Raw genomic sequence first — 21325 nt, 5'->3', positions numbered from 1 at the left:
GGAAAAAATCCTCTAAAGACGAGGAGAATTGTAAATTGATAAAATAATTTAAGAGTGATTAGACTCTCAAATTTTCACTTTACTAAGTTCTTCACTTTAGAGGAGGTTGATCCTAATAATATATATATTTTTTCCAAACATCATAATCAAATTGCTGACACAGAATTTCAGATACTAGAGATTGTTGAACACGTTACTTGTTATACTATATTTACTTCTGATTTACTTGGGTCTTAAATTACTTGCATGTGTAACGGAAATGAATTTTTTCAATTTTTTTTAACAATTGAACGAGTAAAGTGTGATATTTTACCATTAATTTTATAAGTGGAATCAAGAAAAAACATGAGAACGAGAACATTAAAAGGTTAAAGATCACACTTTATTCTCTCAACTTTTTTTAATAATTAATTTTCGTGGCTTTAACATGAGTGTCCTATTCCATTACCAGCTGACTAATGTTATTTCTGTCATTGAGGTGAATAAATGTGCAAAATGTTCATCTTTTTAGCAAAACAATGTGCATAATTTTAATTTTCAAATTAATAGAATAATAAACAACAATTATTGATAGAAAAAGAATCTTGAAAGTTGAAAATTGAAATAGTGGGGATATTATGATTATGAGCAAACACAGCAGGACCCTCGTACCCAAAAAGGACACGACAAGACAGCGAAAGATCAATCTCTTCCCCTTTCCTTTAGCCAAGGCATGATTGGCGGAAGGTAACTTGGATCAGCACACATAAATAATGAAATCATTATTAAGTTGAGCGCCGTAGACTGTAGTAGTCTCAACTCTCAACTCTAATACAGCAAATCTTTTTTATGATTTTTACGGTAAAAACAACACAACCAATTTCTTATGATTATCAGTAATTCTTGTACTTAGGACTTGTGTCCATTAGAAGCAAGCTATTATAGTCTCAGAAGTCAAAGGGTAAAGCATGATGCCCGTAACACAAGCGAGTTTCCCAATCATGGAAGCTCTTGCTTTTCATAAAGCTTTTTATCGTCTACAATAGTGGTAATAAGGGATGATCAAAAGGGGATGCTTCTATTGAAACTGAAACTTAGAGAACCATGACACAATTTTCTTCATATAGAAATAAATTAAACCTCCTTCAGTAGAACCAAATTCTCACATAGAATATGTCTGCTCCTGCAGCTCCAGTTGCTATAGGCACAAGAGGCACTATTGGATCTCTTGTAAAGAAGGAAATTGAGTACTTCACAAAGTTTGATTTAGATAAACGAGGGACTTCACATAAGCCTCATCAGCCACACCTCGTGGACATGGTTTCCACCACGTTCAGGACTAGTTTCTGGGTGTTGCTAATGATAGGGAAGAAGAGGAAGCGAAGAAGCACAAATGGGTTCCTCCCAAGAATGTGTTCTGTTTCACAAGTGGCAGAAAGCAATATTCCAATGAACAGAATTCCTGGTTACAACTACAGGATCCTCAAGAACGATGTCGATAACTTGCAACTCTGATTGACTTTCTGCATTAGATGCCATGAAGCATGCATGCATGTTCATCTTATCTTTGTCACGTGTTGTTATCACATTGAGCCATTTTCTTGTTATCTTGAGCTTCATGTATTTCTATTTCTCTGCAATCTCGTTGGTGATTTGGGATGGCCAAGAAGAAAAATGAATAATCAGAAAATATCATAGGACAAGGAAGGAATGCCATGCCTGTTGATTAATGAATCTTGCGTTTATGTGACCAATTTGTATTCAATATTTCATCAAACCTAATACTAAACAACGCATGAACTATAAATGATTCATTATACATGCTCATAATTGCTGGCATGAATATGCTTTCAGCTTAGAGTTTCCCCAATCAAATATTTTTATCCTTTATTCCAAAGCTTTTTAAATATCATTTACTACATACTTATAAATTATAATTAAGAGAAAGAGATTATTGTCCTTTTCAGGTGAGAGCAACAAGCCAACAACCACAACTGATTATAAATTTAAAAAGAAAATGTAACAAATATATTTCTTATATTTTCTGTTTATGAACAATTGTTTTCTTTTTCTTTTTACTTACAAAAGAATAAGAAAAAATATTTTTTTATAAAGTTAATCGAAACGAATATTTAATTAAAAAAAATACATTCCAATCCTTATCCTTTAGGCCTTTTTGTTTTTGGCATGCTTCCTCGGACCCGAACGACTCTGCGTTTTGATCAACCAGGGGAGAAAACGACTTGCCGTTCAGGTGGAAAAGTCACAAATTCAACGTGGAAGAAGAAGAAGAGAAAGAAGAAGAAGCGCGTATTTGAATCAACCTCCGACATTTGCTTCAAGTAGCAACAACGCACGTATCTCTCTCTTCTGTACTCTTAAACCCAAAACCCCCGAATTTTCTTGTCTTTTCAGCTCAAAATGATTCGATAACAATGGTTCTCTTCAGATCCCTAAAATTAATTCTCAATAACAACGAAACCAAGAACAAAGCTCGAACCTTTGTGACCTCAACAACCGCAATCCCATTGTGGCCATCGTACGCTCCTCTCCGCAACAGTTACAGCAACAACACCACCAACAACCACCCACTCTTCAGCACTTCGCCGCTCAGGTTTGTCTCTCCGTTTCGGTTTCAGCGGCGGCCTTGCCCTCTCTTCCTGAGCTGGCCGCCATGGAAGCTCTCACAGTCCGCCACACCTCTTTACCTCCGCGCAAACGCCGTCGTTTTTCCCAAAGTCCAGAACCCCTTGGATTTGCTTCGCCGCCGCCGGACCAATCCCTTGCCGCCGCTCCATTTGCTCGATCGGGTTGACCAGAATCCGGACCGGTCCTCCTCCACTAACAGCCTATTCGATAGCTTCGTCAATACTCCCAATTTCATCTCCTTCTCTCGATTAATTTCGGGTCCTTTTCTTGGATGGTAAGTATACCCTTTCCGTTCCAAAAGAAAAAAAATATATATATTTTTCATAATGCTTTGTTTGATTGGGAATTGTGTAGGATGATCATGAATGAGATGTATACTTCAGCAATGGTCGGGTTGGCAATATCTGGTGCCAGTGATTGGGTATGAATATTGAAAAGTAATCATTTTTGACATGATAAGCATGATTATATTTATGTTGTGATTTATGGTATGGTTGATTGTAGCTGGATGGATACGTGGCTAGGAAGATGAAGATTGATTCTGTAGTAGGTTCCTACCTTGATCCCCTTGCTGACAAGGTAAAAGCCTCTATCTGCTCAGTGTCATTGCAGAATTTGTGTTCATTTTGATAATCTGTTTTCCAATTCGTGGTGCAGGTTCTTATTGCTTGTGTCGCTCTTGCAATGGTGCATCAAGATTTACTGCATCGTGAGTGGTTATAGACTCTCTGATGCCTCTATTTTATGTAACCTTCTTCAATTCTCGAATGATAATTGTTAATGGCTTGGCTTAGGTATTTGTGATTTTGTGATGATTAATGAAGAGTGAGATGCTAAAAGGAAGGTAGTAGGGATAAGCCTCATCCTCATTTTGTGTTATTAATATACCATAGAAGTCCTTCAACCTTATAATGTCCCATGCCTAGTTACAAAAGTGATATCAGATATTGTGACTAGCTGTTTATTTGTATAGTAATTGGTGCAGCAACGGTTTATGTTTCCTTGTAATTATATGCTGCTTGGGCTTGATGACTCTTGTGGCTGAAAAATGTGTGCGCAAGCATTTTATTTTCAGACAATCGCTGCATCATTTAGAATTTATGTTTAGAGAACATACATATATACACACAATTTATGTTTATGTGTGTTGAATAACTTTATGCATTTATGTTTAGACAATTGTTGCATTATTTTGTATACATTAGGTATATATGTGGTGTTGAACATGTCTTTTTGTTCTCTTTTTTGAAGCTGCACTTGTTGGTATTGTTGTGTTCCGAGATGTCTTCCTTGTTGGTGGTGCAGTATATTTGAGAGCAAGTAGTTTGGGTTGGAAGGTGAGAACAATTTAGATCTTAAGTTTTCCATTTGCTTGATTATTATCTAATCTGCTAGATGAAACATTCATTTTGTACTTCTCAGTGGAAAAGCTGGTCTGATTTCGTTAACCTTGATGGGACATCCCGCCAAAAGATTGAACCACTCTTTATAAGCAAGGTAAGTGTTATAGATGCGGGAGTTTATTTGCTCTGCATGCTGTTGGACATTGAGTTCATACTAACTTATGTATATTAGTTTTATGACTTTAGCTTTATGGTGTGGCTCTGCTTAGTTGAAGTTAGGATTAAGATTGAGGCGTGCAAATATAGAACATTTGTGTGTTCCCCAAACCAATTTGTCTGTTAACTTATGCTGCATCTCAAAAGGTTTATATATCAGAGTAGATCTATCTATGAATTTTCCTTCTGCCTATCCTGTTTATTGAGGAAGAATACCAATGTTAACAGGTGAATACAGTGCTCCAGTTAGCATTAGTTGCTGCAGCCCTTCTGCAACCAGAGTTTGGAACCCTAGAAACTCAATCATACATTAGTTATTTGAGGTAATTAAGCTATCATTTGTTTATTTATTTATGCCTTTGTAGCATGCCTTCCCAGATTGTTAATTCACCCATGTCCTGCTGCAGCTATTTAGTGGCTTCAACAACAATTGCATCTTCGGCATCTTATGGAGCACAGTATCTTAGGAGTTCCGTGATAGTTTCAAAGTCGGTCTAGTTGATGTTTTGTTGAAGCCAAGGATCATGAAGCGTCCTGCACTCTGGTGCTGCAGAGGGATGATAGATGGAACAGAGTGAATTATGGTAATATTAGGCCGAGTTTGCTTTCACTTTTCATAGACTGGCTTCTGGGTTAAGGATACAGTTTCAACAAAGTGGCTGACCAATGTTCATCACAAGAAAATCAACCTCATTGTCTGGTCTTGAATTTTTAGCAACTTTTGATTTTTTCATTTTTGACTCTCCCGTCCTCTTTTGTTGTAGTGCTAACGTTATCTGGTGAGGAGACAATTTAACCAGAGACAGGTGTTAATAATTCTACCGTGAAACATCACTCGCTACAATTCGACTGTAGACGTGCTAGTTTTCCTATGAAAAATAAAGCAAGTAAACCCCTTATGTTCGGAGCATGTTTGAAAACAAAATTTATAAATGTATACTTATTCCAATGGAAACTTTAAAGTGTTTTTCATAGTTTAAACTCTAACAAACTTGTTCGAATATGCATTCTACTTTCCAACTTTACAGCTATGTGAGGTGAAAGAAAATTGCAAAGTTTGGGATGGGACTAATTAGCTTGAGTTTGACTTTAGTCAGAAATAATTTGAAGTAAAAGTAATATATGTTAAGATAATTTAATTTAGGAAGCTATTATGCGGGGTAAACAAAAGGTACAAACATAAAAGTGGAATTTGAAGCAACTATTTCATTTTTCATCTATTCAAGCTGGGATTCTGGATATTAAAAGTTGGTTTTAGAATAAAGGGTCTCAACTTACGACAGTTTCTCCTCATGCTTAATAATTAAGGGTCGGAAAGAAAGAAAACAACAAAAAAACCAAAATTAATGGATCCTGGGAATTGAACCCGACGTGAATCGAACACGCAACCTTCTAATCTGGAGTCAGACGCGCTACCATTGCGCCACGGATCCGATTGTTGATATCTTTCTGCGATAAAATAATATGATTAATAATTAAAAGGGTCAACATCAACACTTATCTTGGCACCACATTCAGCAACCTCCAGTCAGAAAAATAAAAAAGTGCCTCCCACAGGCGGGGATGATTCTGTTGTCGTTTTCAATTATTAATCTGTTGGTTTTAAAAGAAAGAAAATTGGCAAAGCAAAGAATTGAAGCTTAGTTGAGCGTTAAGAAAGAGAGCGCCAAAAGCAGTTGGTAGCTGAGAGAGCGGGAGAGAGAAGACTGTTTGGTAGAGAGATTGCATCATCATTAATTCATTATTCATCAAACCGTAATCCCTCCTTTTCCCTTTCCAATTAAGCTGCCATGGACACTGCATCCTTTTTGTATTTGCGGTGGCGCCAGTGGCAATGGCACCATCACCATGCTAACAACAGCAACTCAACTCTCTGGCAGGACGCAGTTTTCTACATACTCTGCGCTGCTTATGCTCTCGTCTCCTCCCTCGCCCTCGTAAGTTCCCCTCTCCGACCTCCTTCTTCCTCCATTTCTTTGACCAACACTCATACACTGCAGTCTGCAGATTCAATTGGTAAGAATTGAACTCAGAGTTCCTCAATATGGCTGGACTACCCAAAAGATTTTCCATCTTATGAACTTCATTGTCAACGGAGGTCTTTCTTCTCCTTACTCTTAACTGTGTTCTCTTATGCGCTTCTTATTATGGCATTTAATCTTTTGCTTTCTCTTGCCATTTTCACAATGCACAGTTCGCGCACTCGTCTTTGGATTACACAAGCTGGTTTTTCTTTTGCGTCCCAAGGTTTCTTCTTTTTATGGTTGCTTCAACTTTAGGTCTATTCTGCTCCAATGCTGCCTTTTATACTTACATGTTTACTGTTCAATGTTGAATAATTAGGTATTGGTTTTGGTGCTGTTAGATCTGCCGGGCCTACTGTTCTTCTCTACCTATACACTTCTTGTTCTTTTCTGGGCAGAAATTTATCACCAGGCAACTCTAGCTTCTTCTTCTACTTCAATTTGATCAGGCATTTTAGTTCAATTAACAATTAAGTTATGCTGAAACAAAAAGAAAAAAGAAAAGAGAGTCTGAGTTTGTTTCAATGATTAAACAGGCAAGGAGCTTACCTACCGATAAGCTCAAGATAGTTTATATTTCAATAAATGGTGCCTTGTATTTTATTCAGGTAGGTACCTATCTCATTCTATTGTTTTCAAGTATTTTCTGCATAATTATGTGAAGCTAGTAAAATCTTTTTCCAGTTTTTGAGCTGAAAGGAATGTATACTAAAATGTGACTGTGTTCAGGTTTGTATTTGGATATACCTTTGGATAGATGATAACACTGTTGTGATATTCATCGGAAAGATATTTATTGCAGGTTAGCTTTCTGTATGAATGGTTGGTTGGTTTATGCATATACATTTTCTAAAGTGAGATTTTTCTTTTCCTCAGTTGTGTCATTTATGGCTGCATTAGGCTTCTTGCTATATGGAGGAAGGTGAGGTTTCTGCATTGTCTTATTTGAATACTTGTACACCTCAGTTTCATTTAGTCACTGGTGATTTGTGGTTGACATGGGACGCTGGAATATGTGAAATGTTTGCTAGATTATTTATCATGCTGAAGCATTTCCCTATCGAATCTAGAGGGAGAAGGAAGAAACTTCATGAGGTATCCTTACCTTATTCCTTTAACAATTTCTGTTTGTCATGTCTAGCTTTCACTTCTAAAATTCAAATGGTACTTCACTTCAAAATCTTTTCAAGCAAATGATGTGGAGGAATGAGTTTTACCTGTGCATTTTCATGCAGTTGTTTTGTATTGTGCTTCAAAGTAATTATTTCTTAAATCACAACAAATTAAGACTTGAGCCTTTTTAAGGATAGACATTTTGATTGATACAATATCAAATTCTGTAGTTTGTGATATATAAATTACTCATTTAACAAATGAATCTAAGAAGATTTGTTCATATCAATTAAGTTGTGACATTATATTGCAGGTTGGATCTGTCACAGCTATTTGTTTCACCTGTTTTCTGATAAGATGTGTTATGGTAAGTGATAACCGTTTTCTTGACATACATGGACCATATAGAATAATGCAGTATATATAGTATACGATTTTGTTTCTTAATGACACTTATGCATGCACACGCAGGGTTTTCTATCTGCATTCGATTCAGATGCATCTCTTGATGTTTTCTATCATCCTCTTTTGGACTTGATCTACTACTTGGTACACTGCTGAGCATGATCCCATTTTTTATTGATAGCTGCCAGAGTTTTAGTTTCTAAGAATTGGGAACGCACTTAGCTTGTTCATATTTGAAAATATAGGTGGTTGAGGTGCTACCTTCAGCTTTAGTCCTCTACATACTGCGCAAATTGCCACCAAGGAGGATATCAGCTCAATATCATCCTATTCAGTAATGGTATAAGAGTTAAGACACTTGTGAGATTCAGCTTCATCAGGAGAAGGATAAGTCTCATTGTTGTGGTTCAGGCCAATCACAAATTTTTAATGTAGAGAGTAGAGTGGAAGTTTTATAGTATATGCTGCAAAATATTGGAGGGGAATTGGATAGTAAAGTTCCAATTGTAGTATCTTTATTTGAACGAGAATATATAGCAATCGCTAGTCCAATTTATAGTAGAAATCCATTTTTAAATGGCAATTTTCTTGTAAGAATGCTGCAATATCATTGTCAAAAAGAACGATTTTCAGTCAAGATAACATAATAATACTTAGGTAAACCAACAAAATGCAATTGAATTATTTTTTTATTAAAAAAAATACTTAAATTTTATTATTGATCAAAATGTCTTCAAATAATTTAAAAATCTAAAAAACTGCTATGTTGTGAACTTGTGATTAGAGACCTACTCTATTTTTCTTTTTGTCACATGAATATTTTTGTCATATTCTAAAATAATTTAAAAATGTTTTTATCAATAATAAAATTTAAAAATATTTTCATCAACACAAAAATAATTAAAATGCATTTTTATCGGCACAAACATGATCTACATGTGAGGACATGTAGCAAGTTGCTGGAGTGACATAATGTTGCCAAAAATGGTAGTGCATGGAGTAATAACGGTGTGTCAGAGAGAAGCATCAAGTTTGTATGTTTTGTCGTTTCTTTTTCATAATTAGTTAATCAAAGAATTACTAAGAAAGCTAATGTTGGACATCCACGTATTAGATTGTCCGCAAAGAATTGGAGGATCCCATAATATTTAGACTATTAAATAGTCTTAATAATAAAATATATTTGTTAAATTTTTTAATAATTTTTAAATATTTTTTATTTAATTTTAATTATAAATTAATTTTTATTTTTTTTAATTATAAAATTTATTATTTATTTTATAAATTATTATTTTATTATTTATGTATCATATTTATTAATAATTTAAAACAAAAATAACGAAATAAATTTTTTATTCTTTAATACATTATATCCGTAAAAATAAAAAAAAATCATATTTATTAATAATTCAATCAATTAGAAGTAATTGAATTTCACATGACTTTTTTTAAGATTCAATTAATTGAAATTATAATCATAGTTATCAAAATCGAACCGGTAATTAACCCGGTCATATGACTAAGCCACTGGGTCAACCGGTGAGTCGCTAATTCACTCGGTTGACCCCGTCATAATTAAATAAAATTAAAACTTAAAACTTAAAATATATGTTTTAACAAATATATTATTAACAATCAAATATCAATTCCTAAATATAATTTATGATGCAAAAAAGATAATAAATTAATTATTAGTATAAAATACTTGTTTAATTTAAAAGAACAAGTGAGAGAAAAAAACATAACACAATCAATATATTAAATTTGGTATCAATGTGAATTCATGTTTAAAAAAAATAAAAAATAAAATTCGGACCTTGCATGTTGTAGGTCCCTGACGATTGGATTTTTGTGTGGCTTAGAATTTCACAAATGAATTCTCGTTGTAAAGTATAGCTTCTAAACCAACAATAATCCTTTCATACAAAAATTTGTTTGTCACAAGTAACAAACCCCTAAATTCTATAAACCGAAGTATTTAAACCTCGGGTCGTTCTCCCTAGGAATTACAATAAAGTGTCTTGTTATTGGTTGTGAGTTATTTTTGGGGTTTTGGATAAGAAGTATGAAAAGTAAATGACAATGAAAATAAACTAACAACTAAAAAGCACTTGGCAAGGTTGTGAGAATTAGAAGTCCTATCCTAGTTATCCTCCTCGCTTGTGATGAGAATTGTTCATTGCTACCACTTAGTTAACCCTTACTAATTAAAGGAAAGTCAAGTGGATGAATTGACTTGAGCCACAAGTCCTAGCCAACTCCCAAGGAAAGACTAGCTTTAGTGCACTCCAAACCAATTAGCAATCTCTCCAATTATCAATCAACAAAGGAATTAGATAACTCAAGTGTCACTAATTACTCTACCTAGGCCAAGAGGAACAAAATCTACACTAAAACTAAAAGAGACATTTCAACAAACACATAAAGTGCAATAGAAGTAAACATTATTAAATGCAAGAATTAAAGGAATCTACAACTACAAAAACAAGAGATCAACAATAGAAAAGCAAAGAAGAACAATTATTATGAATTACCTCTTATTGAATTGAAAGAAAATGGAATGAGCAATAGTAGATCTACAACAAAACATAAGAACAACATAAAGGGAATTGCAACAAAAGAATAGAAGGATATGAATGTAGCAACAAAGAATTGAGATGTAGAAGTAGAAGAAGATGAATTAAAATCTAGATCTAAGAACTAAACCTAATCCTAATTCTAGAGAGAAGTGAGAGCTTCTCTCTCTAGAAACTAACTACAAAGCTAAACTAAACTAATTGGTAACTAACATCTAAAGTATGAAAAGTCCCTTGATTCCCCTTCAATCCTTGGCTTAAATAGCATCAGAAATGAGTTGGATTGGGCTCACAAGGCTTCTAAAATCGCTGGCCACGTTTGCATTAAGTGGGTCATGTGCCACCATCGGCGCGTCCGCGTACCGTGCGCGTGCGCGCCCCTATGCGTGATGCAACTATAGCAAATCTTATATCGTTTCGAAGCCCCGGATGTTAGCTTTCCAACCCAACTGGAACCGCATCATTTGGACCTCTGTAACTCAAGTTATGGCCGATTAAGTGCGAAGAGGTCGGCTTGACAGCTTTCCGGTTCTTCCATTTCTTCATGAGTTCTCCAACTTTTCATGCTTTCTTTCTTCATTCCCTTGATCCAATCTTTGCCTCCTAAACCTTAAATCACTTAACAAACATATCAAGGCATCTAATAGAATCAAGGTGAATTAAATTTAGCTATTTTGAGTCCTAAAAAGCATGTTTTCACATTCAAGCACAATTAAAGGAGAATATACAAAACCATGCTATTTCTTGAATAAATATGGGTAAAAGGTGATAAAATCCCCAAAAATCAATACAAAACAAACCGTCAAATTGGAGTTTGTCAACCTCCCCACACTTAAACCAAGCATGTCCTCATGCTTAAACCAAGAATGAAGTAAGGGTATGGCATTTATTCAATGGAAACTAACTAAATGCAATCTACCTATATGCAACTATCTAAATGAATGCAAGTGCTTGGTCAAAATAAATCAATTCCCAAGAAACATATATGCACAAGGGCTAAGGACTAGCAAGTCTAATCCACAATTGAATTGAGTTATTAAATATTTTTACAAACTTGCATGAAGAATGATGATCATAGGTGAAAACATGTAATTGAGCATCGAACCCTCACCGGATGTGTTTGCACTCTATTCGCTCAAGTGTTTAGGGTTGATTCACTCAATTCTCCTCTATTTCATGCTTTCCAAGATTTGTTTTTCTTCTAACAATCAACATTTATTTCATGCATGCATACAAGTATCATGAGGTCTTTTCATTGGTTGTAATGGGGCTAGGGTCAAGGTAGGATGCATATTTGGTCAAGTGAGCTTGAAATTTGAATCTTTGATAAGCTTAAACTTCCCACCTAACCTATGACATCCTATACAATTAAGTTCTAATCTAACTACCCATTTTTCACCTTTTCACATACTCATGCATTTTCTTTTCATTTCACAACTCATATGCATTGATCTTATTGAGCTTCACCTTGGGGCATTTTGTCCCCTTTTTATTTCTTTCTTTTTCGTTTTCTTTCGTTTTCCATTTTTTTCTATACTTTTCATATATTTTTTTTTCTCATTTTTTCTTTCTTTCAAACTATATACAAGAGTACCAATGCATAAGGTCTATACATTTAATCAATACATGAGCATGTACCCAATTCCCAATATTTACAATAATAATACAAAACTACCCTTTTATTCACCCAATGTCCCAAGGTTCCCACTTTTTAATGATACACACACTCTAGCCTAAGCTAATCAAAGATCCAAATAAGGACATTTATTGTTTTTCGCTTTAAGGCTTGTAATGTGCTAAATTAAGAATAAGTGGGTTAATCGTAGGCTCAAATTTGGCTAACAATGGAAGATAAAAGGTAGGCTATTTGGGTAAGTGAGCTAAATGAAATGATGGCCTCAATCACATAAATGCATGAATACACAAAATAATGGACATAAAGAATCAAACAAATCAAAGATTACAATCATAGAAAGAGAATAATGCACACAAGAAGGAAAAATAAGTGGTTATAAGATGTAACCACATCATTAGGCTCAAGTCTCACAAGATTGTGTTCTTAGCTCAAAACATGATCCATAATATATATAATTCAAGCAAGTTCTATGAAAAGTTTTCACTCAAATCAATTGACATGCCCTATAGATAGAAATCTTGAAAAATTCTCATTATTTTGACTAAGCTTATTGTGTATGCATATGCAAAAATAAGAAAATGCAAGTAAAAATCCTAAAATCCTAGAATGAAATGCAAAAGTATTGGAGTTAGAAATTTGTCACCCAAAATCGCCGACCGGTCGGACGACCTCCCCACACTTAAAAGTTTGCACCGTCCTCGGTGCACTCAAAGATGAGCAAGGGGGTACGACGACTCTCCGGATTGCAATGTGTTCTTTCTTCCGCTTCCATGGTTGCTTGTGGTGCATTCATTATGAAAAACAAAAATATAACACCATAAGATGAGAAGATATAAAAGCAAGGAAGCATACATTGTTGGAATGAGGTAAATCACTAGAATGAGGTGAGTGAATTAGTGTGACATTAAGAAATATTAGGTGTGTGAATTCTAAATTGCGCGGTTTAGAATACACATTAGCATAAAAGCTATGTCACAAAAGAAGCATGCACTTCACTTATCCTAGTGTGCTTGAGATGCTTTAAGTAAGCTTGTAAGGTAAGACAAGCATTAGAGAAGCATGAAAGCATTCAAGTCAAACATATGGATGGATATAATCATGAACACAATGCATTAAGGTAAATGCACAACATCATCCATCAAGAGGTTGCCTAATCGAGGGAAAAGGATCCAAATCACATGGTGGCTAGCTACAACATGCAATGCAAAAGAGTTATAAGCTCGAAGACAATTCTCATCACTTGGCATTTTTCAAAAGGTAAGCATGAAGAACTCAAAACCAAGTAACAAAATATAACCTCAATCATAGAATCCAACAAAGATTATCTAAAAACATTCATGCTAAAATAGCATTTAGGCAATAAGGGATATAGCAATGTATAGTAAACAAAGTCAATACTCCAACACTTATGATGAAAAGAGAGAAAATAAAATGAAAACTAAACTAAAACTAACTAATCAACTAACTAACTAACTAATTTGTTAACTAAAATAAATGGTTGTCAATGGTGTTTGGAAGTGTTGGATGAGGGGTAGGAGAAGGGAAGAAGAAAGGAGAAGGAAAGAATAGAAAGAGGAGAAGAAAAGAAATGTGGTGAAGGAAGGAAATCCGCGTGTACGCGCGCATGCCGCGCGCGCGCGGATGGCTTATTTCGAGAGTGACGCGTACGCGTCATGTGCGCGAGCGCGCAAATAGGGTTGTGCCAAAGGCACAATGTTGGCGCGGCGCAGGCACGACTCTCTGGAAAAATGTATGGAGGTTGAAACTTCTCAATCCGCGCGTACGCACGCATGGCGCGCGCGCGTGGATGGTCGAAAATGCTGGAAGTGCGTGTACACGTCATGTACGCGTACGCGTGGATGGTGCTCTGTTTTTCAAAAATTTTTTTTTCTATGTTTTTGCACCAATCCAAGCATTCCAAACCTCCAAACAGCTACCAAAACACCATAAAACCTTATTTAACATACTAAACTACCAATTAAACTCAACTATCTAAACAAAATATGAAATTAGACTAATTCTATCAATATGTACAAAAGAGAAAATGAAAGGATTTTACCATGGTGGGTTGTCTCCCACCTAGCACTTTTGTTTATTGTCCTTAAGTTGGACTTATGGGGAGCTCCTCATCAAGGTGACTTGTGCTTGTATTCATCTTGGAACTCCCACCAATGCTTGGTTCTCCATTGTGCCCCAAGATTCTTCATGGATTGAGCCAAGTCTTGATGGAGTTCTTCACAAGCTTGGGGCTCCCAAAGTTGATCCTCTTCTTGTAATCCGGGATCCCACACTTTGTTTTCATACCCGTCTTGAGGTTGATCATCATTATTAGTCCAACCGGGTGGTGAGTAAGGTGAATTCTCTATATAGTGGTCAACAATCCTCCTAGACCCATCTATTTGAGCACTACTCCAACCTTTATATCTCATGTTTGATGCATCAACCATAATGAGCCTTGATTTGCAACGCCAACCACAAAACATTTTTCGTTTACGCTTCATCCCACAAAGCTCCCTAAGTTGGCCATCCGTTTCAAGCAAACCATATTCAAGTGGGATAATAAAGCTAATAGAAATAAATTTCACCCACTCAAATGAAGGAGTAGATGGCAACCTAGGCAAAGACAACTCCAAGAGTTTTGATAAAGCGTATTCAATTCCCATCCTCCTTTTTCTAAGGATTTCCACCTCTTCACAAGACTTCTCAATTATAATCCTTTGTTCAACACTTTTATATAAACCTTTTCTCCTACTCAAGTCATAAATGGGAGGGTAAGAAAAATTTACCTCCACATTGCTTTCCATCTTGTTGGGAGAAGGTTCTTCATGCTCAAAGGATTCTTCACCACTAAGGTTTGATGCTTGATCTTCATCACCAAGGGAACTCACTTCTTGCTCTATCCCATCCAAATCTTCATATGGAATATGTCTTGGAAGGTGTGCACTTTCCTTCCTAGCATCAATTTCAATCATCTTGGAGGGGTTTTCTTCAATTCTAGATTCCCATGGAGGCTCCGCATCTCCTAAGTCTTCAACCAATTCTTCCCTTTCTTCAATAATCATAGCTTCCTCCAATTGTTCCAATACAAAGCAACTTCCCTCATTCTCCACCAATCTCTCTTTTATGTTATGCTCTTCATTTGATTCCCCACATGTAGCCATGGGAGTTCCTTGAGAGTTCAAGCATTGGGATGCTAACCGGTTTACCACCTCATCCAAGGCGGCCGTGAATTGTTGCACATCCCTTGTCATTTCCTCTTGTCCTTGAACAAGAACATCAAGGATGTCATCCATTGGAGGTTGGGGTGGATGGAAGGGTTCATCAATTTGGGGGAAGGGTTCATAGTAGGAAGGTGGTTCTTCTTGGTAGAGTTGTGGTGGTTTAATAATTTCCACTCTTTCCACTTGTTGCACAACACGCTCCATGGTTGCTTGAAGTTGATCCAATGTTTCCTTGAGATGATCCCTTGACTCTTGTTCCTCTTGGATAATATGATTAGGATCATATGGCTCTTGGATTGATGGACATGAATATTCTTCCATGGGAGGTTGTGGTGGAAAGTGGTATTCATCTTGTGGTTGAAAATTTTCATACATTTGTGGTTGAAAATTTTCATACAATTGAGGTGGTTCATCTTGGTAATAACATGGAGGGGGTGGCTCTTGGAGGTGGTGATGTTGAGATGGTGGTGGCTCTATATGTGGTTCATATGGCTCATACGGTTGTTGTAATGGTGGATATGGATGAGGGTCATATGAAGGTGGTTGGTGAAAAGTGGCTTTTGAGTGTGGTTGAGGGTCATGTTGAGGATATGACTCATAGGCATATAGTGGTGGTTCTTGGAAATCACAAGGAGATCCACCATAGCCATTTGATTGATATGCATCAAAGAATGGCTCTTCCTCATAGTGCATTGGTGGGGGTTGTTGCCATGATGATTGATCATAAGCATATGGCTCTTCCCACCTTTGATTGTCCCATCCTTGATACACATCTCCATTATAGTCCTCATCACCTACAACATAGTTGTACTCACACTCATAGCCAAAATGAGAATTCATAATGGAAAGAGAAAACAAAAATCAAAAGATAATGGAAAATAAGAGAAATAAAATTCTACAACTAGCAAATAAAGCAAAAAGCAAGATATTCACACTATTCACATATGTACAACAACCGATAACATAACACCATTGCAATTCCCCGGCAACGGCGCCATTTTGACGATTGGATTTTTGTGTGGCTTAGAATTTCACAAATGAATTCTCGTTGTAAAGTATAGCTTCTAAACCAACAATAATCCTTTCATACAAAAATTTGTTTGTCACAAGTAACAAACCCCTAAATTCTATAAACCGAAGTATTTAAACCTCGGGTCGTTCTCCCTAGGAATTACAATAAAGTGTCTTGTTATTGGTTGTGAGTTATTTTTGGGGTTTTGGATAAGAAGCATGAAAAGTAAATGACAATGAAAATAAACTAACAACTAAAAAGCACTTGGCAAGGTTGTGAGAATTAGAAGTCCTATCCTAGTTATCCTCCTCGCTTGTGATGAGAATTGTTCATTGCTACCACTTAGTTAACCCTTACTAATTAAAGGAAAGTCAAGTGGATGAATTGACTTGAGCCACAAGTCCTAGCCAACTCCCAAGGAAAGACTAGCTTTAGTGCACTCCAAACCAATTAGCAATCTCTCCAATTATCAATCAACAAAGGAATTAGATAACTCAAGTGTCACTAATTACTCTACCTAGGCCAAGAGGAACAAAATCTACACTAAAACTAAAAGAGACATTTCAACAAACACATAAAGTGCAATAGAAGTAAACATTATTAAATGCAAGAATTAAAGGAATCTACAACTACAAAAACAAGAGATCAACAATAGAAAAGCAAAGAAGAACAATTATTATGAATTACCTCTTATTGAATTGAAAGAAAATGGAATGAACAATAGTAGATCTACAACAAAACATAAGAACAACATAAAGGGAATTGCAACAAAAGAATAGAAGGAGATGAATGTAGCAACAAAGAATTGAGATGTAGAAGTAGAAGAAGATGAATTAAAATCTAGATCTAAGAACTAAACCTAATCCTAATTCTAGAGAGAAGTGAGAGCTTCTCTCTCTAGAAACTAACTACAAAGCTAAACTAAACTAATTGGTAACTAACATCTAAAGTATGAAAAGTCCCTTGATTCCCCTTCAATCCTTGGCTTAAATAGCATCAGAAATGAGTTGGATTGGGCCCACAAGGCTTCTAAAATCGCTGGCCACGTTTGCATTAAGTGGGTCATGTGCCACCATCGGCGCGTCCGCGTACCGTGCGCGTGCGCTCCCCTATGCGTGATGCAACTATGGCAAATCTTATATCGTTTCGAAGCCCCGGATGTTAGCTTTCCAACCCAACTAAAACCGCATCATTTGGACCTATGTAGCTCAAGTTATGGCCGATTAAGTGCGAAGAGGTCGGCTTGACAGCTTTCCGGTTCTTCCATTTCTTCATGAGTTCTTCAACTTTTCATGCTTTCTTTCTTCATTCCCTTGATCCAATCTTTGCCTCCTAAACCTTAAATCACTTAACAAACATATCAAGGCATCTAATAGAATCAAGGTGAATTAAATTTAGCTATTTTGAGTCCTAAAAAGCATGTTTTCACATTCAAGCACAATTAAAGGAGAATATACAAAACCATGCTATTTCTTGAATAAATATGGGTAAAAGGTGATAAAATTCCCAAAAATCAATACAAAACAAACCGTCAAATTGGGGTTTGTCAGTCCCCTGTTCGAACCTTTCATCAACGAGGATGGATTCTAGACACATATCCCAGCTTCATTATATTGGAGCTCAGTGGCCAACACAGCTATCCGTGGACTCGCACGGGTCAACAGCGGTTCAGACACGAACCGACCGATTTTTAATGGATTTGACCACCGTTGACCGAGTCAACTACGTGTCTGGTTCACAGGATCAACCGAATCGGCCAGACCACCGATTCACCGATTTTTCGGTCAAACCGTCCGGTCTGGTCCGGTTTTGATAACTATGATTATAACACAATTAATTGAATTTCAAACGATAATATAAGGATGGAAAAATCACATGATTGAAATAGTCACGGGGATAGATTCTAGACACATATCCCAGCTTCATTATATCGGCTTGTTCTTGAGCTCAGTGGCCAACACAGCTACCCTTTGAGTCTCCAACTTCTGCCTCCAATCGACACCGGAATACTTGGATCAAAATCATCCAAAGCATTCAAAGTAAGGAAAGACTTGTTCTTATTCAGCTCAAGAAGACTATGCACCTCACATCTCGCCACGAGATACATATCAAATCGAGCTTCCACCTCCTATACCTATACGCCACACAAGCAACTTCCTCGCCCTCGTTAGCAAAAGGATTAGGCTCATCGAAACTCACCTTGTTTCCGTCCCTAACAAGAACCCGTTGAATTTTGCAAAAATTCATATTGTCATCGAAATTCAATTACTTTCAATTGATTGAATAACTAATAAACACGATTTTTTAGGTTTTACAAATGTAACGGATTAAAGGATTAAAAAACTTATTGATTCACATTGTCAAAATATTCATGGAAACCACAATTGATAGAAGATCTATTTTGTTATTTTTTTTGTTTTTAATTGTTAATAAACATAATAAATGAATAATAAAATAATAATTTATAAAATATTAAATTACACAATTGATCCCTGTTAGATAATTAAATCAAGAATATTCGAGAGAGTAGTATAACTACACCATACTATAACTATCATGAAATTAGAAGTTACAAGAATTATAAGTGATGAAACTAGAAGCTAGAAGAATTACAAGTCAGACTTTATCTTCTAGTCAAAATTAGAGGCTACAAATCACGTTGGAAGAATCATGAACAAGTTGCACTCATCACCTCCATACTAGAAGAATGATGAATCATGAATTGAAAGCTTCAAGATTGATGACTAAGAATTTGAAGCAAAATTAAATAAGAAATTTGATTAGTCAAAGTTTCTACTTGTTTCTTGAATCACTACAACTAGTGTTTAGCTGTTATAAAAATTACTATTTTATTATGAAGGTTTGTCTATAAAAAGGCTTCATATGTATGTTGTTAATCATCTCTCCATGAATCAAAATACTTAGTGTTTGTTTCAAAAATCTTCCCTTATATTCTTATATTTTTAGTAAGTTTGAGTGATGAAAAATATGGTAGTGCTATTTATGTGAGTGAGTGATCTTGGGGCTAATTAAGTTGTGGGTATTATACTAACAATCCCTATGCTTTTAGTGAAATTGCAAATTAGTCGTTTGTAATTAGGTCCCTAAAGAGAATTAAAATTTGTAATTTAGTCCCACAGTTCAAAAAGTGTTTGATTTAACAGAATATTCTCAACATATTCTCTATTTTAAACATATGAGCTGCACATGTTTGACAATAGGGACCAATTTGTAATTTTAGTAAAAGTATAGGGACCAACCGTGTAATTTAACCATTTGAAAATGACCAAAAGCTTCATAGGCTATCTAAACCCATCCGCCCCTCCCCAACTCTCTCACTCTCACCTTCTCACTTTTCAAAATGGCACCCCAACTCCAGCGCTCTCTGTCTCTCACCTTTGCTCACCATCGCCGTGCCTCTTGCTATCTATAGTCAGCACAGTGGGCAGAATTGGCACTCTCAGCACAGTCGGCATTCTCAACATAATCAGCCCACACCGTACATTCCGCCTGGACAAGAATGGGTTGAGTTTTCGTTGATCCCATTGCAGATTTCCATTGACGGTCATGGAGATGAGCAAATACAGCAATGAGACAATGCTGGTTTGGGTGGTTATCCAGATCTTACCACTATGCCTTCACCATCAGAGTTGGATGATCCACATTGGGCATCAATAGATATGCCCACTAGTATGCGGGGTCCTGCTTCTGATCACACGTTAGGGCGGGCGTCCTGTGATAGTGGTTTCATCGAGCCGCATGCGACTTTTGAGGTTGTTGACGAGTACAACCCCGGTGCATCTGCTCCGGTAGAGGCAGGTGGGTCGGTCGCTCTAGCAGAGGCAGGTGGGTCGGCCACTCCGGCTATCGATTACTCAGTCTGGGGTCATCCTAACCTACAAATGAAACAAAATCCACCAGATAGGTTTACTTTGTCATGATTTGGTCAGGGCAAGATGAGCAAGGGACTGAACTGGTTGGTTCGAAAAAAGTGAGCAGGGGTTTAGTATGTTTAGTATGGTTTTAGAATTTCGTGAATGTAACTCTTAATTAATATTGTGTATGGTTTTAGAATTTAGTATGGTTTTAGATTTAAGTGAATGTAATTCTTAGTTAATCTTTTGTATGTTTAACTCACAAAGGTATTAAATGATAATATTAACCTAACAATACAAACATGACGAACGAGAAAAACATGAATGGATAAACCTAAATATAAAAATACAAACACGATGAACATCAAAATCATCAAAATCATAAAATTAACCTAAACATACAAACACAAAGACCAACAAAGATCGAGGGATCATCATCGTCACCAGCACCACTCGGTCCAGCACGCTCAGGACATCGACTCTGACTATGACCTTGTCTACCACAGAGGCGGCATATCCGGAGACCACGCATGTCGCGTGAATCCATTTCATTCAGGTATCGGGTCAATTTGGGACGACCTTTCGACGTGCGCCTCAAGGCGGAATTAGCGATCAACATGGGTCCCTGATAAGTAGGCTATGTCTCTGTATCGCCTAATGGTACGAACTCAAATCTGTAGACCTTATGAACCTCTGTCATTCTGTACACATCATGCATATACAGCTGCCCGTCGAGTCGTTGTTGGCACAGCAAGCAATAACATGTCGACATGGTAGTCATTCCACCTGAAAGTGCCCATAGTCACACGTCCGCCGCGCAAGATCAACTACCAACACCTTTCTATTAGGCATTTCACGCACCTCAAACACCTTGTTTCGTCTATCAAACCGGTGCACAACTATATTTCCAACACGTTGCATATTTGCTTCTATCTGCTGTTGTGAAAATACAGAGTAAGTAAATCTAGCACGCTTGCGCTCGTGAGTCTCGGCACTCTTCCTCATAATAGTTCGTTTAACCGATAATACGTTGCTTGAACAAGCACCAACACACAGAGGTTTCGGGCACCCGTCAACATTGAATTAATGCACTCCACATGGTTCGTCGTCATATGGCCCCATCGATGACCCTCATCAAATGCCAATACCCAGTGTCTAAATCCAATGGCATCGCACCACCGGGCATATGCCTCGCCTCGCTCTTCCAACCTCTTATAGTTGATGTTGTACTCCTCCACCGTCCTTGAATACCCTATGTTGACAACAAATTTTTGCA

At 36.5% G+C, this 21325-nt stretch overlaps 3 protein-coding genes and 1 non-coding gene across 5 annotated transcripts; 3 read left to right on the top strand and 1 right to left on the bottom strand.

Annotated features, from left to right (window-relative positions):
• Positions 1 to 806: 806 nt before the first annotated feature.
• LOC107619872 (uncharacterized) lies at positions 807 to 1586 on the top strand. The gene has a single exon (XM_016322113.3). It carries the CDS (start codon positions 1153 to 1155, stop codon positions 1492 to 1494), a length of 342 nt encoding a protein of 113 aa, XP_016177599.2. The 5' UTR covers positions 807 to 1152; the 3' UTR covers positions 1495 to 1586.
• A 514-nt stretch (positions 1587 to 2100) lies between these two features.
• On the top strand, positions 2101 to 5178 carry LOC107637298 (cardiolipin synthase (CMP-forming)). Its single transcript, XM_016340732.3, has 8 exons — positions 2101 to 2902; positions 2983 to 3049; positions 3133 to 3207; positions 3286 to 3337; positions 3880 to 3965; positions 4051 to 4125; positions 4416 to 4510; positions 4595 to 5178. The coding sequence occupies exons 1-8, from the start codon at positions 2415 to 2417 to the stop codon at positions 4683 to 4685; spliced, it is 1029 nt and encodes a 342-aa protein (XP_016196218.1). The 5' UTR covers positions 2101 to 2414; the 3' UTR covers positions 4686 to 5178.
• Positions 5179 to 5518: 340 nt separating this feature from the next.
• On the top strand, positions 5519 to 8312 carry LOC107637291 (tobamovirus multiplication protein 1-like). 2 transcript variants are annotated; one of them, XM_016340724.3, is made up of 11 exons: positions 5519 to 6124; positions 6195 to 6285; positions 6382 to 6434; positions 6531 to 6623; positions 6748 to 6819; positions 6941 to 7013; positions 7088 to 7133; positions 7243 to 7306; positions 7638 to 7691; positions 7796 to 7873; positions 7975 to 8312. In XM_016340724.3, the coding sequence occupies exons 1-11, from the start codon at positions 5978 to 5980 to the stop codon at positions 8065 to 8067; spliced, it is 864 nt and encodes a 287-aa protein (XP_016196210.1). In that variant the 5' UTR covers positions 5519 to 5977; the 3' UTR covers positions 8068 to 8312. The 2 variants fall into 2 exon arrangements, with proteins under 2 accessions (XP_016196210.1, XP_020959860.1); XM_021104201.2 differs by having other exon boundaries at positions 5899 to 6124; positions 6188 to 6285.
• TRNAW-CCA (transfer RNA tryptophan (anticodon CCA)) lies at positions 5549 to 5620 on the bottom strand. The gene has a single exon. It is a non-coding gene; the product is annotated as a tRNA-Trp (tRNA).
• Positions 8313 to 21325: the final 13013 nt, after the last annotated feature.

This window comes from Arachis ipaensis, chromosome B1 (assembly GCF_059453495.1).
Source record: "Arachis ipaensis isolate K30076 ecotype BB chromosome B1, ASM5945349v1, whole genome shotgun sequence".
Classification (NCBI taxonomy): Eukaryota; Viridiplantae; Streptophyta; class Magnoliopsida; order Fabales; family Fabaceae; genus Arachis; species Arachis ipaensis.
Note: the sequence above shows the minus strand (reverse complement) of the source record. Positions and strands in the feature narration are given on the sequence as shown.